The 18,620-nt window shown below is 37.3% G+C and overlaps 1 protein-coding gene across 3 annotated transcripts in view; it reads left to right on the top strand.

The window, feature by feature from the left end:
* LOC143914358 (PH and SEC7 domain-containing protein-like) overlaps window positions 1-18,620 on the top strand; it is a 47,392-nt gene that overhangs the window by 17,494 nt on the left and 11,278 nt on the right. For 2 of the 3 annotated variants that reach the window (XR_013260811.1, XM_077434552.1), the window contains exons 2-13: window positions 14,096-14,162; window positions 14,265-14,433; window positions 14,525-14,700; window positions 15,198-15,351; window positions 16,050-16,229; window positions 16,312-16,461; window positions 16,537-16,684; window positions 16,982-17,118; window positions 17,193-17,321; window positions 17,409-17,946; window positions 18,016-18,218; window positions 18,350-18,543. Coding sequence is in view for 2 of the 3 variants with exons in the window: in XM_077434552.1 (XP_077290678.1) it covers window positions 14,096-14,162; window positions 14,265-14,433; window positions 14,525-14,700; window positions 15,198-15,351; window positions 16,050-16,229; window positions 16,312-16,461; window positions 16,537-16,684; window positions 16,982-17,118; window positions 17,193-17,321; window positions 17,409-17,946; window positions 18,016-18,218; window positions 18,350-18,543 (2,245 nt within the window). In the remaining variant the exon portion in view is untranslated. The remainder of the gene's footprint in view (window positions 1-14,095; window positions 14,163-14,264; window positions 14,434-14,524; window positions 14,701-15,197; window positions 15,352-16,049; window positions 16,230-16,311; window positions 16,462-16,536; window positions 16,685-16,981; window positions 17,119-17,192; window positions 17,322-17,408; window positions 17,947-18,015; window positions 18,219-18,349; window positions 18,544-18,620) is intronic. The other variant, XM_077434560.1, reaches the window with a different exon arrangement.

Genomic DNA, 18,620 nt, shown 5'->3' with positions numbered 1-18,620 from the left:
TCAATTATGTACAAAAATTATAATTTAAATGAAATTTGCCTTAATTGTATTGGAAATGATCGAATAGAATTCAAAAAGCTGATGTAAATTTATAAATATTTCATAGTTCGTAAAAACCGGTTATTTCGAATCTTCAAGGGGAACATAAAAATGCGTGTCAAAGTCAAAGATAACATATTTGTACGATCGTTGTTTAAGTTTTAATACCACATCTATTTATAAAAATAAATTTTGGATGTTTTTCTGCTATGCTAATCTACAATTGTCAACTTTGGACCATCAAATTGTCTGCTATATGTTCATCCATATATACATATATCTCATAGTAATCTATGACAGTTGACGAGTTTTGGAAGTGGTCTGAACATTTTTTTAAATTTGAATCCTCTCGAGCAACGCCGGCTATTATAATATCAAAATCTTTTTGGACATTTCCAACACGCATTTCATTTCGAGGAAGTATAACTAACGATCCACACAAACAAGTCGAATGGCAACTTCGACAGGTAGGACAATTCCCTGAATACAATGGTCAAAATATTAACCCTTTGAGTGTTGACGTATTTTCTGTTGAAAGCCCGCCACGCTGAAAATTTAGAATCCAATAGAAAGCAGTTATAAAAATTGTAGCTAATCAAAACAAACCCTAGATAACTACCGCCGAGAATTTCGAGTTTTGTAAAGGTGTGTTTAGACTCTCTAATGTATCTTGCAACAATATAAAATAAACAAAATAAGTCTATTAATTAATGCATTTTTCCAAAACTAGTTCCATCTTCTTCGTAAATGCCAAGCCACAATCTAAAATACTCAACAGTTAGGGATTTCCATCGGGAAATTCTGCTATGGTTATAAATTCAGAAATTCCGGTGTAAACCAGTCTTTATAAACACTGACACGGATTACACAACCGATGTTCAATGCATTTTTTTTTCAATGCTACCTGGAAAGGCTTAGCAGGTACTATTCTTATCTTAGGGTAGGCTAGTAAAGGCTTGGCAGGTAGTTTACTTTGTACATGCTCAAAATACAACGCCTATCGGCGTTTTTCAGTATCATGGACTTGTTGACAGGTTGTTTTGTAAAGGTGTTTTTAGACTCTCTAATACAGAGCATCGTAGCCTGTGCACCGCGGTAATATGTGTTCTCCGAACAGCACTTCGGCCTAATGCGTGCGAGTGAGATCGCGTGTGAGAGAGAAAACCGGTGTTAGTTGGTGTTTTGTCCCTATGCATTTACGGAATAACTAGCGACTGCCGATGAAATACATATGTATGTACGTAGCTGACAAACTCTACGAGTCGTAAACAATGTGTGCCGCGAATATCCAGAGGTTACGATGCTCTGGGTTAAATAATCTATCCGACAACCCAGCAGATGCATGCTTCTTATCCAGCAAGTTTTGCAAGCGTCTCGTACGACTTTCTCCCTGACGATGGACAAGTGGTAGGTGATGTAGGTCGTGTCTGTCACATCAGCGGTTTTTGATATCAGTATAGGAACCCATTGCCACATATGTTCATATGTACACAAATCTGATAAAGAATTTTCAGCAGTGCACACACACACCTCACATGCATGTTTTATTGTCTGAACCCACCTGCCTCGTACAATACGCATGCACGTTTCCGTATCTGGAGATACGTACGTACGTGTGCATTTATTATTTCACGTATGGTCTATAAATGCATTCCTGGGACGAGGGTGAGGGTTCGCTTTTAAGATATTCAGCCGGTGGCCATCTCGTATTTTGTCGACTACGATCTCGTTTCTTTCCGTTGTTTTTTTTTTTTATTCTCGGCGGAATACTCACTCTCGTATTATTTCTTTCAGGCTTATGAGTGCCTTTCTCGTTGTTTTATTTAAAAATTTGCGGTTTTTATATGTATTTACTATCGAGATGTGTGTGCGCTTTCACCCGTTTTTATTGCGGGAATTTTTATACATACATAGTTGATTTGTGCGACGTGCGTGCGCGCAAGCTCGATGCGAGGAGATCATCATGATTCAGTCGTCTCTGTGCATCGGACGTTTTGTAAAATGTCATCCGTTGCTGGACGAAGGCCTCCAATGCGTTGCCGTTCTAATTTGTGTTGGGTACGTTTGACCATTTGGTTCCATTCGGTTCTCTTCTGTGTATATTCTTTTGGGTACCATTTCAGAGTCTTTGACTAGTTTTATCTGCTATCTGTTTCATACTACATACTTGCCTGTGTTTAATTTGTCATTACAAGTGTGCTTTTTCATACTTTTGTAAGTTTATATAACTGTCGAAATTTTGCATAGTCTGTTTGGTGAAGTTTTTTGATCTTGATGAGCATCAAGCTTCTTAGGATGCGTAATATTTTCAAAAATATCTTACTAAAACTCAACTACTTAAGTTTTGGACTGTGAAAAGTTATAATTCTTGTATTGTTTTGGATCTTGGATCATTGGGTCTTGTCTTGTCTTGGATCTTGCGGAGGACTGAAATCATGTGTGATGGCAAAGATGCAAGCACACAGAATCGAACGCGGTACGTGTTTTGTTTTAGATTGCCTTATTTTTGTGCACATAGCGAAAACAACGCTAGCATGCTTATCTGTGCCGTCGCGATCATCGCATGCTGTGGCGTCGCGATCATCCCAAAACCTCACCTCTTGGAGTGTTTTCGGTGATGTTTTATCTTTGTTATTGACACAGGTTCCTTTTTTGTTTTTAAATGCTTTAAATTATTCCTAAATTATGTTCACAATGCATCTTCTATCTATTTTGATAGCTACTGATCTACAGGTCATTTTCTATTTTGTAATTTTTATTTTATTTTTGTTTGTAATTACAGTATTATATTATTCTAATGTTAATGTACAGCATAATAGGAAACAGAGCTCAAAAACCTATTTACAATTCTTTTGACATAAGTTTGACAGTGATCGATAGTGATTACTAGAGGTAAGATAGTGACAGTGCTATCCATTGTTCCATTGTTGTAAATCCTTTGTAAAAAAGGTTTGGCAAACCTTTAACAATGCATTTACAACCTTTGAACAATACGCGGCACCTTCTTGGTCCGGTGACTAGAGATTACACGACCCATGTTCAATGTATTTTTTTTTCAATGCTACCCGGAAAGACTCAGCGGGTAGCATTTTTGTTTATTTTTACATATTCAAAAAAAAACGTCCATCGGCGTATTTCAGACCCATGGACTTGTTGACAAACTGCCGATCGGCGTTGGTCAGCATTCAAATGGTTAATGCAAAGCCAAGGCAATGCTAAGGGCCGGGCCGCTCCGTGCGACTTGCGAGTGATTTGGTTGAGGGAGACCATACCAATGCATGCAGGTAGATGGAACATGCTACACCCGTCAACTTGTTTTTCGCACACATTCCCATTCATTTTTTCGTGTCGCGCAACTAGTCGGCCGACAAAGTTGCACGGTGCGGCCCAGCCCTTAAACTGCCCATTAGGGCCGGGCCGCACCGTGCAACTTTATCGGCTGACTAGTTGCGCGACACGAAAAAATGTATGGGAATGTGTGCGACAAACAAGTTGACGGGTGTAGCATGTCCCATCTACCTGCATGCATTGGTCTGGTCGCCCTCAACCAAGTCGCTCGCAAGTCGCATGGTGCGGCCCGGCCCTAACGCAGACACATGACCCACAGATCAGCACATCAGTCAGTATTATACATAGTTTGAGTCTGATTTACCATATGTTTTCATTTCGGATTAGGCTTTGTCTGAACTGACACTGGATGTGTTCCCTCCCGGTCCGTCGCCGACCCTACTTTCTCATTAATTAATCCTTTGATTTAAATTGCGCGTTCGAGTCGGCGACTATACAGCAATATTAATAGGTCGTGAGGCAGAGAGCAGGGGTCTTTTGAGAGTTTACCTTTGCCGGAACAGTAGTAGCGCGCGAGGCTCAGGTCTTTCGGGACCGGTATGAATAATTTTGCACGCCTCGCCCTGCATTTAAATATTTCTGCTTCGAATTTATATGTTCATATTCGGCTTGTTTCACTTTCTTCCTTCTTTCTTTTTTTTTTTGTTTTCGTCCCTTTCTTATCGATTCGTTGGGTGTCGCTTGGAATCGGACAGGTCTCGGATTTATCGCGCTCTAGTTTTGCGGAGGTCTCGCAGGAGTCAATCCGATGGATCTTCTGGGGTCCAAACGCGACGTGATTTCTTTATAAAACTGTCGATCCACTGCCGGCTCCTCGCACGCATATTTTTGGCCCGTCTCCGAATCGTAAATTCTTCAGTGCCGTGGGGAGAATTTATTGCCGGGCTCCTCATGTGCTTTTTTATGCATCTTGGATGTTTTCGCGAGGTAAAATTCAATTTCGCCAGATGCACGATCGAAATTTCGAATTTTTATTCGCTTCTGTTTTGTATATTCGATTGAATAGGTTTTGGGTTGGGTGGATTTAGCTCATATACTGTTGTCGATTAGTAGTGAACCATTCAGCAGGAGCATTATGGCTATTTTATCTTTTAAAAAAATTGGCCAACTATTATAGTACACTACTAGTGTTGTAACCGATGACATGTCATCGCATGGGTGTTGGCATATTAAATTATTTAATAAAAAAAATTAAAAGAAATTTGTCATCGGTCATGAGTTCGATCTCTCACGCGGTCGAATTTTTTTCAAATACCTTTTAAATTTAATATTTATATTTAATTGCTTAATTAATATGAAAAAAAAAATGGTAAAAACTATCTACCTACCTACATATAAACAGGGTCTACCGCACGGGCCCGAATGTGAAACGCCCGAAAACGCAAAGATCGAAAATCGAAAGATCTTAAGTCGAAAGATAAAAAAAGGGTGCATGGTAAACGGTACATACTCACTTAATTTGGGCGAGCAGGATACAACGGGAACAAGAGGAACAGGCTTTTCCTCCCGTATTCTGCGCACGCACATTAATACGGGAGGAAAAGCCTGTTCCTCTTGTTCCTGTTGTATCAAATTAAGTGAGTGTGTACCGTTTACCATGCACCCTTTTTTTTATCTTTCGACTTAACATCTTTCGATTTTCGATATTTGCGTTTTCGGGCGTTTCACATTCGGGCCCTTCACAGATACCGATATAAACAATATAAAACACCGATAGAAGTATTAATTTATTCATTCATTAAATAAATTTTCAATAGATTAGTAAATTATTTCGGTGTATTTGCTTAGCGGAAACATTCGCATCGAACAGCTTATGTAGTTTTTTTTTTGTTATTATTCGTATAGCAGTCTTAAGTCGTTTTGTTGGAAGCGGTTTAGCTTACGTACACATGTATGTCATATCGAAACGACTATTATAGTACGGCGAGCGTTATCTCAGTAACACAGACGGAATAGCGAAATTATATATGTATATGATAGACCGCCCAAATTACAGTGGTATACTTGGTCCTCTCTAGCCACTTCATTGTCATAAGCGCACCGGTGAGCGCTCCTTCGTATTTAAGGCTATGGCTTGAAATTAATTTTGGTTTCTTCGCAGTGACATCTAAAAATATCCTGTGGTACTAATGAAATTGTCAAAAGTCAATAACTGCCATCCTACACCGGATGGACAGTATCTATTTATTTTTCTTGCTCTGCTCTTACTAGCTCATACTTTGAGAAGTAGTTTCTTCTTGTTATTTTTAATTCATTGACAGTTATGCAAAAGTAGATCCAACCCACACGATTTCCCAACCTAACTTCATTGATTGTTTTTTCGTAAAATGTGAGAATACTAATGCAAGTTGCTCAATGTAATATACTCCTTACGTGGTTTAGATCGTTATTGCAGAACTTTCTCCAGTTGTATAAACAAGTACACACAAGATTTTAACAGGATTTCTTGGACCTTCTATTTTGTACTTAAGTTCAACCCAGAAGATGTCTTGAAATAGTTCAGAATCCAGCTCTGGGTAGATTTTTCTGGAGCGATTTATTTTTTTCTCCGTACCTTACAGCTAATATACATATATTTAATAAATATTCATAAGTTGATATGATAATTACTTCAATTACGTTTTGAAATATATATGTACATAGATAATAATACCGATTACTTCATATTCCTAGGCGAATTAAAGTTCAGTTGACGTTCGTATTTTATATATTACATTTGATAATTTTATTCACAATGGTGACTAAGTTTAACACACACTGTTTCAATAACGAAAATTATCGACATTTCTACACTCCCCCCCCCCCAGTACCTCTATCACTGTATGTTTCAAAACTATAAAGCGAATCGGGCGAACTTGAGTACAATGTAAAAAAAGCAAATTACCCTCTAATGATTGAGAAAGTGCAAAAAGCATTTCTTCGTTTTCTATATAGGAAATAGTATGGGGTCTTACCCATTTCTCTATCCTACTCCTTTCTTATCGTGTATGCTTGGGTTTAATTCCCTTGAATTCGTTTTGCTTTCAAGCTTGTATGTGGTAATACGTCATGCCCGTCGTTGATGGAATAGTTGGGACTTTATGTCCCTAATAATTATGTGCGTGATAGACATCATCATTTGATGGTTTGTACTTCCTGTTCGCACAGTTCTTTATCGAATGGCTCCTATTCCAAGAGCTATCCGAATTCTCAATGAAATCGTTGCTGCTGAGCCTGCATGTGTTATCGGAAATTACTTTAACCTATTTGTCTGATAGTTTGCACTCATCATTATTTCCATAATTCGAAGTGATTTATGAGTAAATTTTAATCTTCTCACTTCCATTCAGGCCTCACAGGGATGTTTTTTTTTATTCACGGCTTGTTCTTGCACTTACATACATACATTAATGCAAGACATTCCAAATTTATGTTAATTTATACCGGGAAGGCCTAACAGGTAACCCCATTGCGCCTTCTTGGCCAGAAACATTGTACATTTCATACAAGTATTAGAACTATACAAAGTAAATACATACCGATTAACACACACAGAGACATTTATGGTCAAATTTGTATATTTGCAGCATTTCATACAATTCAGCGAAATTCGAGATTGTCTGATAGCCTGCACTCATCATTATTTTCATTATTGAATGAGATGTATGAGTGAAATTTTGATTTTCTCTCTTCCATTTGGGCATCGCATGGATGTTTTGTATTTGTAACTGGTTCTTATATGTACGTATATTGGTGCTGGCTATAGGTGCAAGAAATTCCCTACTTTGTATTTTATTATTTGATATTTTTACTTTATCTGCTGCTGTTTTTATGTATGATTATGTATAAATGTATTTTTGGTCTGTGTATCTCTCATCCATCTGTATTTTTTTCGACCACTGTGGCGCATTAGGGACTCCTGTAATGCCGCAATGGTTCAAACTTAAATTTATATAATACAGTTTCGAAACATGCACTCGTAGGTTTGCAAGAAGGGTTCAACCGATTGCAATTGTTGAACTTGTCTAACATTAGGATGAACCGTTCGATATATTGTGTTACGGATATGTAGTATGTGTAGTATGTGTTACACGTCCGGTTAACAGAGCGCACCGGTTGTGCTTGATCTGTCACCTGCATCATTCCTGAGCGTTTGATTGCTATTCGTACCCATTCATGTTTCGATAATGGTGTGTGTATAATCGTTCGGAACGCCCTCGAATCGATGTACTCCATCATCGTAGTATTCCGCGAATTGCATTTTGGCAAGATGCTGCTGCTTTCGGTGAGAGTTTGTTCTTTGGCGACTGTATGTATGTACGTATTTAGTTTGCTTACGTATGCACGTGAAGTTGGGTGTGATAAGAAAAATTGGGCGAATGCAGTCACCGTAAACGCAATGTGACTACATTGTGAATGGCAAAATCAATGATTATATCTTATCTACTTCAAATTTGACAAATGTCAACACGGTCGGCTCTTAAGGTTTGCATCTATGTAGTTGTTTTCGTAATTTTATTTCGTTCGACTCTTATCAAATCTCAGATTATGTTTGTGTTTATGGCTCGGCAGTAAAAAATGGTGAACGCCAAATTTTTTTTAATTTAATTTTTAGTGTAAAAATGGGTATGAGACTTTTACAACAGATATTCGTAAATTGTTCCAAAGATGGCAGTGTTATCTCAGATTATTCCTGCCATCATTTATAGCCGCAAAGAACGTAAACAATTTTTTTAAACGTTTTTTTTCTCATCAAAAATTTGTATATGTCGCTTACCATTATTAACGCCGAGCCCTACATTTATTATGTCTCCTTGGCACTTTTCATTGGTAATGTTTATTTTTATTTTTATAGAGAACTAGGTGTATTACCCGGCTTCGCTCGGTGTTTGTAATATAAACCGCTTAAACGTGACTAATCTAGTAGTAAACATTTTATTAAATTTATTTGAATTTTCATTTGTTTTTTTATTTTATTAAATTGACTGTCACGAAAAAACAAACATATATAGTAAGGCTCTTTTGAAATAATGTGTAGGTATACCAGAATCCGGCGCCTGCGCCCTCTAGGGCTTCGCCCCCTAGGACTGCGCCGCCTAGGGATTCGCCCCCCGGCGCAAAGGCGGCTTCGCCCTCGGCGCCTTTGCCCCCAGGGACTTCGAATCCTTTGAATTGAAAAAAATCAAATTATTTGTTCGATGACGTCACGGATTTACGACCCAAAGAACGAAGGTTACATACATGTCGGTCTCCGTGATTTGACAGTATGTTAAATTACAGAAAACGCAAATATCAGAATGCAAAGATCGAAAATCGAAAGACCTTAAGTCGAAAGATAAAAAAAAAAATGGTGCATGGTAAACGGTACATACTCACGTACATACTCACTTAATTTGCGCGAGCAGGATACAACAGGAACAAGAGGAACATGCTTTTCCTCCCGTGTTAATGTGCGCGCGCAGAATACGGGAGGAAAAGCATGTTCCTCTTGTTCCTGTTGTACCCTGCTCGCGAAAATTAAGTGAGTATGTACCGTTTACCATGCACCATTTTTTTTTATCTTTCGACTTAAGATCTTTCGATTTTCGATCTTTGCATTCTGATATTTGCGTTTTCTGTAATTTAACATTCTGTCAAGTCACGTAGACCCCATACATGTATACAAAGTCTCTTTCCAAATTATATATTAGATATCGGTATATTTTTACATTTTTTTTTCAAATTGACTTCATTCTCTTTATATATACATGTATATATATATGTACATATGGACATATCATGGTAATTTGATTATTAGTCACATTGCGATATCAAATACAATGTTTGCCATGAGTTCTCGTTAGTATGATAGTTATCGTCAGTATGATGGGACTTTTCGGCTGCCAGATGTTCCGTTATAGAGATTTTAGTGACTTTTGGGCGAGCGCTTTGTGACCATTAATCACCGAACCACATATCATATATAAAATATCGTTATACGGTCTGTGTGTGTGTGTGTGTGTGTGTGTGTGTGTGTGTGTGTGTGTGTGTGTGTGTGTGTGTGTGTGTGTGTGTGTGTGTGTGTGTGTGTGTGTGTGTGTGTGTGTGTGTGTGTGTGTGTGTGTCTGCGATAACGCTCGCCGTACTATAATAGTCGTTTTGATTCGACATTCATATGTATGTACGTCACAGCTAAAATACTGCCCAAAATGTACAAATATAATAACAATAGAAAAAACTTCTAAATATATATACTGTTTGCTACCCATGTTTCCTCTGGGGAAACAAGTTTCTGAGAATTAAGCGCCATCTATTGAAAATTTATTTAATTAATTAATTTTTCTATTGTTGTTTTATAATTTTTATATGTAGACAGGGCCGCCGTGGTTAGCATATTATGCTTTCGAGCAGAATGGTCACGGGTTTGAGTCCCACTAGAGTCCCACTGCTGGCCAGACCTGGGTTTGTGACTCCAGATTGACGAATTAACAATGACACAAGACAGCGCATTTAAAACTGGAGTCAACCAAGGCATGCCATGCCGTACGATTCTATGCGTTTGCGTCTTGAGTCTTCCGTTTTCTTGACTTGGAAAATTTCAAATAAACATTGATTTCTAAACACTAATAATCTTATATATAAAACCGAAACGACGTATGTAATTCGTTTCTGAATGGCTGTCGTCAAAGTCGTTTATGGTTGGCTGGATCAAAGACGTTTTCGATTTAAATAAATTTAATACAAAAAACAATTTTTTTCATGGTTTTTATTTAATTTCCATTTCATTTCCATTTACCGGGAGACGCCGGATAGCATCACTTGTAGTCAATAAATCAAATGACGGTTTTTTAAGTCCAACAAAAATAAATGTATCAAGCAGTAATACATGAATGAATGTATGCTTAATCCTCACGTTTCGTGCATTAAATCGGAAAACAAGTCTAACTGAAATAGAACAGGGCTGTCCAAACGCACATTCGCCGTATATTATTTTAATTGCTCGATATTTTCGGAGAAAAAAATTTGCTCTGTCTGCGAGTTCCTATTCGCGTGGCGGAAATTGCACATTTATAATTCAATTACGATCATTCATTCGCGATATTTGCACACACATTATCACCGCGTACCGGAATACCGCGAAATGTATTTCCGAAACGATATCGAGTGTTCTAAAATAGTCCTTATGGAATCGCAATAACGACTATTTTCGGTGATGTGGTCACGCACGTCGAGACTCGAAAAGCACTCCGCTAATTGCCTTCTGGGTAGGTATTCGTTTCAGAATTCAACTCAAACATACACACATCATTTAATATAAATAGTAATTATAATAACAATCGTCGTTTAATTTGCCCAATAGTGATCGTTATCGGCGTGTACCGTTTTTCCAGGCGCATCGTCACGATGATTTCAATTGAAAGTAACAATTATGTTATGCGAAGGGGACCTTTCGAGTGATGATGTATTCGCGGCCGTTTGCATCAAATTAAAATGAATATCCAAGGCTATAATCAGATTTGCGCGATAAGCTTCCGGATGAGGTTAACAAATTGGACCCCGACACATTTAGTCGTTGCCCACGTCTAGACTAAAAATACTGGGATGGTTTTTATTATTTATTATTATATGTAATGTAATGTGCATTAGAATGAGACGACATGGGTCATCTAAGATGGCGTATACTTAGAGACACGTACATATTTTGGGCATCTATTTTTGTCAATTTTAGTAATGTAATTTTAAATAATAAAAAATTTCGATGAATTTTAATAAAATTTATATACATATATACAATTTAAAGACAAGACAACAATTTAGAAATAATTATAAAATGTTTTGGAATTACAATTTCAATGAAAAAAACATATGAATATAAAAATATAATACCAATTAAAATTTATTAAAACTCAGCATGGAGCATATTTCTACAGATTATTTTTTGAGATTTGTGCGACGATCGGTAACAATTATATTGTATTTACTAAAATACCTTTCAGCATCCACACTTGTCTACTATTTACAGTAGTAGACAGAAGCAGTTGCTTGGTTTCGACAGGAAAAACACCGCCTATGGTAAACTGCAAGCTCTGTTTTATCCCCTCAATTTCTTCACATAATAAATGGGCAAAGGGATAGGAAGATCCTTCTAAATTTTCTATTAATTAAGCATTAATAGCAAAATGCCCAAAATACGTATACTGTATAGTATGTATGTATCTAGAGTGTGTCGTAGTTTGCCGATTTTAATTGTTTATTTGGTTCAAGGCCGTTGCGATGACAGTCACGGATATGTTCTCCGCGCGCTTTTAGTTTGGGATCGGCTGATTTTGTTTTTTTTTTCTCTCAGTCAAGTGAAAATTTGTTGTGTATATTTCATTTTAGTTTACTTGGCAATGGGTAGACTATGTCTCGATTCTCATTGGTTGACGAGCTTTGTTGTGAACTTTTAAATACTAAAGAGTGTAATATTAAATAGGTCAACGTATTTCAGATTGATGTGTTTTAATATTGTTGCGTAGGGGTGGGTTCAGGATCCAAATGATAGGCCAAAGTCGCTTCACAGCATTTATTGAATGATTCAGGAGGTCCACACGTAGCCAGCGCTCGCTGTAGGTAGTTAGGAAGTAAGGAAGAAGAAAGAAAGATACGTATGAAATTACATAGAATGGAGTGTAATGGGACGAAAGAATACCGTTTTTAAATAAAAAATGCCACTTTGCCCGAAGATGACTAGACACCGGATAGTCACAGTGCTTTCTCTAGGAATCGGGGCGGTTTAGTTCTATTTACAAAGCTAGAGTCCAAAAAAAAAAACGTTCGGCAAACCTTTAACAATGCAATGAACAATACACAGCACTCTCTGGGTCCGTTTTTTCAAGACGGCACCTTGGTTATCCGGCCTTTAGTGATGACGAATGGATCTGAAATTTGGACTTTCAACGTCAAAATGCTACACAAAGTCCAATGCATTCAAAGAAGTATGGATCGCTGTATGCTCGGCATAATGAAGCGGAATAGGCGGGTGAGAAGTATGACAAGGGTAGTGACTTTTCCGAAAATATTCATATGCGAATGCGCACTTTCGTTAGTCCGCGTGCACTCACCACTATGACGTCACGTTATTCGTGAATATTTCCACAGTGGCCAAAGAAAATCTGTTTTGCTTGATAGTTTACGGTGACATGTACTGCTGTATAGTATGAATATATCGTGTCGGCTACTGCTGCTACGTCTACGCCGCGTACATATTACGGAACAAATGAATGCAGTTGCTGGTCTGTGCTATGTCAGTGTAAGCAGACCTTTTGGCGTAATGAAATTGCTGGATTTTCAACGACTCCGACTCCAGCTACGGAACTTCAATAGTCATATGCTATTTGTTTACATATCAAATGCACAGTGACTCTACATATCATACTAGCTATCAGCTGTAGTGACTGTACTGGACAAACACTGATATACATACATATGATTGTATGTGCAACCCCCGCCGTGGCCCTGTAGTTGTACATATATGCTCTGACTCATGATTGTATGCTTGATTTCTTTCTTTACAAACATTACTTGACCAGTGAGCCATAGAGTAGCTCACTAGTTAAACGACTATTAACCAGTAGAGAGGTTGTGAGTTTAAGTCTTGGCCGAAATCGAAAAATGTCTTCGATTTTCTATCGTCTATCAGTGATGTCGAGATCTGTATAGTTGTTAAATCCAGATAAATTTGCCAATTTATCGAGATTGGTTGTTATGGCAGTTCCGACGAAGTCGATATCCCCTTTTTTTCGCAATTTCGTCTAGTTTGAATTGGTTGATTGTTGCAAGTATACACATGATTGCGGTTTGTAATTGATATATGTACATATACCTACGTTTTATGTTTATTTGCATATTTTTTTATATCTTCTAAAACGAGGCTGATTTATTAAATTGTCTTCTATAAGGTTGTAATTCTGAAATAATTCTTAGAATGCTTTTATATTTCTGATACTTTTAATTTATTTATATTCAAAATATTTTTGGCACGGCTGTAAAATAAATTACACGACAAATGTATAAATAAAATAGTTCGCACGACAAAATCGGCAAATCAATCGTCAAACGGGCTGCCAGTAACAAAAATAAAATTTGACGTTTCAGTGAAATCATAACCAGTTACATTTTCACTGGGTAATCGTAAAATCTTAGCAGCCAACACTTATTTATTTAAGGGTTAGGTTAGGTTTGGTTAAGTTAGGGTTGGCCCTATTCATTTAGGTTGCTAGGGTCGGTATTTATTTTTGTTACTGGCAACCCATTTGACTATTTTAGAGAGGGGCATTATTTTTATTTGCCGGGCCGATAAATGGTACCCAAATATCAATATGATTTTCATTCTAACGAATTTGTATTTTATATTGCGTTGATTTTTTCTTATAATGAGAAGTGCCCGCTAAAGGGAGTGAGTCGTTCTTTGTTGTCTATGCTGAGGTTTATTTTTGAATTCAGTGTTATCCCAGAAATGCAAAGAATCAGTTGAAATATATCTACATATGTAGAATCTTTTATTTTTCCGGTTAGTCGTTGAGAATATATAGGTATGTAAGTTTGTCACTAAACTTTGAATGATACCCATTTGATACATATGTATAATATGTATAAGCTTTCTGGGACGATGACTCAGTTGTTTACTTTTTCATATATAGTATATAAAATGTGGAAATCATGTTATTTTTAAAATTCATACTCACCTGTTGTTTTTTTCTTCTTTCAGATAAAATCAAGTGATTCGGTATTGAAGACCAATGGTGCCGATGTAAATAAATACACCGTTAATGAAGGTATGTCGTCACGTCTCATCATAATTATTCAATAGATTATTTTATTTAAGTATAGTAGGTAGAACTTAATGATGATTTTTTATATAACGTGTTCTTTTTTAGCTTCTCTAATAATACCCAATATTCGAAAACACATGTCTTCACCGGTAGAATCTCAAGATGATGTAAATTTTGAGTTTATACTGCCAGCAGATAAGAAAAACCCTAAAAATAATTATCCCACTGAACAACAGTCTAGTCATTATATTCGAAATGCAAAATCAAATAACTAGTTAGTTTAGTTTTATTTTTATTATACGTATTATTAATTTATCGAACGACGCAAGTGTAATTAGAGTGTTTTCTTTATTTTGTGTCTTCAGCTCGTCGTCGTCGCCGTCACCCGATCAGCATTCCTTGGCGAATTCTTCAGAATCTCCACCTAGTTCTATGGGTCGGAGCAAACAATCGACTCGCATCTCGCATTCCAACTCTTTGGTCCAAAGTAATGGTTGTAGCGAGCACAGTGACAAAAGCAGCAACGGGTGCGGAGACTGGAGTACGTTTTTTTTTATATATTCAAAATATGTACACTTAAGTTTTGTAAGATCTAAGATTTTCAATAAGGCTGTTTACTGAAAATTAGATCTTTTTATTACATAATTCATTTTTAAGATGGCATTTAATATGGGGCAAGATCGAACCATTACAATATTTTAATTGTCAAATTTTAAAATTTCAAGTTGTATGCAATAGTACGTGCAATTGATGCAATATTGACTTGTAGTGTTGCTAACCTTTGTCACCCTGTGATAGTCAATCAGTTTACATTTAATCATTATAGTTTGACAAATCTGTTATGACGAATTGAACGAATCAATAGTAAATATTGTGTTGTTTTAATTTTAAAGTTGACTTTGGGGATATTTTGTGCAACTGTAAAGGAAATACGGTACATATTTATCAGGCAGTAGTAAAGATTTCGCCCTCTGTTCTTATATTATGTTCAAATTGTGATATAAGTATATGTATTTATGGTGTGTTTATTTCCTTCAGGTGACCGCAGTAGTAATGGGTGCGTAGAAAAAGGTAGTAGCAATGGTTGGAAAAATTCCGATGCGAAAGAAGACGACTCTTCGAGACGCGTGAAGCATAACCCTCTATATCAATCTGCTGCTGGACATAATAACCGATCGGCTAAACAACCAAAGTATATATTTAGGCAAACATACATATGTATTAGCATCTCATTAGATAATAAAACAATAGTAGTCTGTAATTATTTATTCTTAGGACAAATAATAGACATGTCTGGTGGTAAAGCAGAAATATAGAGATGTATGAAACTAGGATGGAGTGTATTTGGACGAATGAACGTCGTTTTTAAATCAAAAATGCTACATTGCCTGAAGAAAAAGATCTTCGATCGATGTGTTTTGTCTGAGATGATGTATGGACGAGAAACTTGGACATTGAACGCCAAGATACATAAAGTCCAATGCATTCAAAGAAGTATGGAACGCCGTAGGATCAGCAAAACGAGGAGAGATAGGAAGCGGAATTCGTAAGTGAGAAGTATGACGAGGGTAGTGGATATAGTGCAGATAGTGATTGAAATGGCAATGGGTGGGTCACGTAACTAAAAGAATGGACGAAAGGGGGTCAATAGAAGTGCAAGAATGGTACCCGATAGAATGTTAAAGGGTGAAAGGAAGATGGGTAGACGAAAATAGGAAAATGTGTGGGGTGAGATGGACGACAGTTGCGCAAAACAGAGTGGCAATGTGTCAGAGAGGCCTTCATCCAGCAGTGGATGGTGAATGGCTGTAAATGATGATGATGATACATATGTATATATTGAATGTTGAAAATGTTTATGCAATGAAATGATTGTCAATTTGTTTTTAGGTTTGAGGCTTATATGATGACCGGTGAGTTGATGTTGAAATTATCTAGCACTGAACGTTCTGGAGACGGTGTAGCTGGCGCAGATGGATGGAATGCTACCGTCAATTCAGGTCCCCCGCCGCATCCTCACCGTCATCATCATGCACCTCGACACAGAGCACCCGATTACGATTTAAATACGTAAATGATTTATTTTCAATACTATAAATGTATTTTGTTCGATTGATTCGATTGTTTTAAATTGTGGTTTTTGTTTTTGTAGATATAATTCGACACCAGTATCGCCTATTGATACTCGTTCGTCTATAGGTCTCGGAACTCAAGTTCACAGGTATAATTCTACACCGGTCACTAGTGGGTTTGATTGTCAAGCCAATCGATGTATAGAATCATTACCGGATCCAGCTTACACGTACATATTTACTAATTATATACATATGTATTGTAAAATTTAGGTTTATGATAATTTTTGATTTTTTTTCGTTAGATTTAATTCAACGCCGACATCTCCTAGTGAGGTCAGGTGTGGACGAGCAATAAGCCCCTCTAGTATAACATCCGGTGTTATAAGCCCAACGCCAAATACTCATCAACTCGGTTGTGTTAGAACGAGCCGATCTGAAGACCATTTACAGGTGAGGTTGAACCTTCTGAATCTATTATGTATATGTACATATATATGTAGATCAGAATGTAGTTGAAGTTGTAAAATATCTGACGACTCCGATTCTATTGGCCATCTAATTATTTCTCCCTGCCAAGTTTGAATTTGTTATGGGGGGAAAAAAATCCTTACTTGTATTGTTTACTCTTTTTTTGGATATGAGTATATAATGGTGGATCTTTACACTTGTGTATTTAGTTTCGAAAATTGTTTATGTATGTGCCGTAATGCTTGTCCAACAGTGTATTGATAACGTTGTTAGTTTCAGAAGGAATCATCTATGAGCGCTGTAGCTATTGATATTGACGATGACGATGTAACGTCTTCTTTGAATACCTTATTGGATACAAGACCTGACCGAGGATCATCATCTTCACGCCACCCCACCGCTCACGCAACTGACAGGTCGTTTGAAAATCAATAAAATACATTCAAGCAATTATTCGAATGTACTTATTTCGTTTTTTTTTTGTTAATAGAGTTGTTTGGACATATAACGCTCCTGTTTCAAGTTCATCTGAAAAAAATCCTTCACATTGTAATGGATCAAACTCGACGACTGCAAATTCAAATTCAACCTCTGTGTCAGAGGGGATTTCGCCACAACGGTGAGTCTTGTCAATTTTGACTGGTGTGTTTTGAATGTATTGTATTTGAATGTATTGTATTTGTAATTTTCGTTTAAATTTTTCTAGATCTCTGTCTCCGGCCTCTCCGACTAGTGTGTCTAGTTCAGTGATGTCGAGTGCGTCTGCATCGAGTCGCACGCCTCCCTCTAGCGGCCACCACGGTGATACTTCATCCAGGGTGTTGCCGCAGCCACACCATAGCATATCCGAAGCTGTATCGAATATTTCTAGTCCAGATTATCAAGATCAAGGAGTTGACATGTTCAATGGAAGAGAATGCATGGAAGTGTCGGATCCGAGCGATTCCGATTCCACCATATTGGTTTCAGAACCTTGTAACAAGAGAGTGAAAACTAGTCAAGGTGGCAACGTCCCGTATATGACGAGTTCCAATCCCGGTGGACCCGATTGCAATCCGAGACATTATGAAAACCAGCACAATTCCGATCAAAATCTCGATCACAGAATTGTAATACAGGTCAAAGGTCCCGAAAAGCATGACCGTAATCACAGTGGCGATTCCAACAGCTCGTTTTGTGCTAGAAATAGTCCAAATAAAGGTAGCAGTAATGGCGATAACAGTTCGCACTTATCCGATGCACAGGTAGTTTTCATAAAAAAAAATTGTTTGTATGGTGTTGAGTGTGTTCATCTATTATTAATTTATTTTTAGGAATTGCGAGATGAGGAAATGTGTGGTGGGTCTGCGTGTTCGTCGCCTGAAGATACAAATTCAGAGGCCGATGCAGATTCGCTTCACTCGTTCCATTATAGCCCGAAAGCCGTCGATTTACCATCAGCTATTAGATTAGCTAAACGTTTATATGGACTCGATGGCTTTAAGAAATCCGACGTGTCTAGACATCTCAGTAAAAAGTTAGTTAATATAATTATTTAGCATGTCATAGAACAGTTGTTGTACAATACTTTCACCTCTCTGTTCATTTGTACTTGCACTTACAAAACCCCTGTGGAGTGATTTATTTATTTTTTTATTATTATTACAGCAATGACTTCTCTAGAGCCGTAGCAGAAGAATATTTGAGACACTTTAGTTTTGATCGAGATACGTTAGACGGCGCTCTTCGAAAATTCTTACGACAGTTTTGCCTTACGGGAGAAACACAGGAAAGGGAAAGAGTTCTTGTGCATTTTTCTAGGCGATTTTTGGACTGCAATCCCGGTTCATTCAATTCACAAGGTATTGTAACGGTCGAGTGAATGTTGTGCTGGAAAATATATTATTCGTACGCGCAATTATTGTAAAGTGCTATTGTA

The sequence above is a fragment of the Arctopsyche grandis genome, chromosome 1, assembly GCF_051622035.1.
Source record: "Arctopsyche grandis isolate Sample6627 chromosome 1, ASM5162203v2, whole genome shotgun sequence".
Taxonomy (NCBI): domain Eukaryota; kingdom Metazoa; phylum Arthropoda; class Insecta; order Trichoptera; family Hydropsychidae; genus Arctopsyche; species Arctopsyche grandis.
The sequence above is the reverse complement of the archived record's forward strand: the minus strand, read 5'-3'. Positions and strand labels throughout refer to the sequence as shown.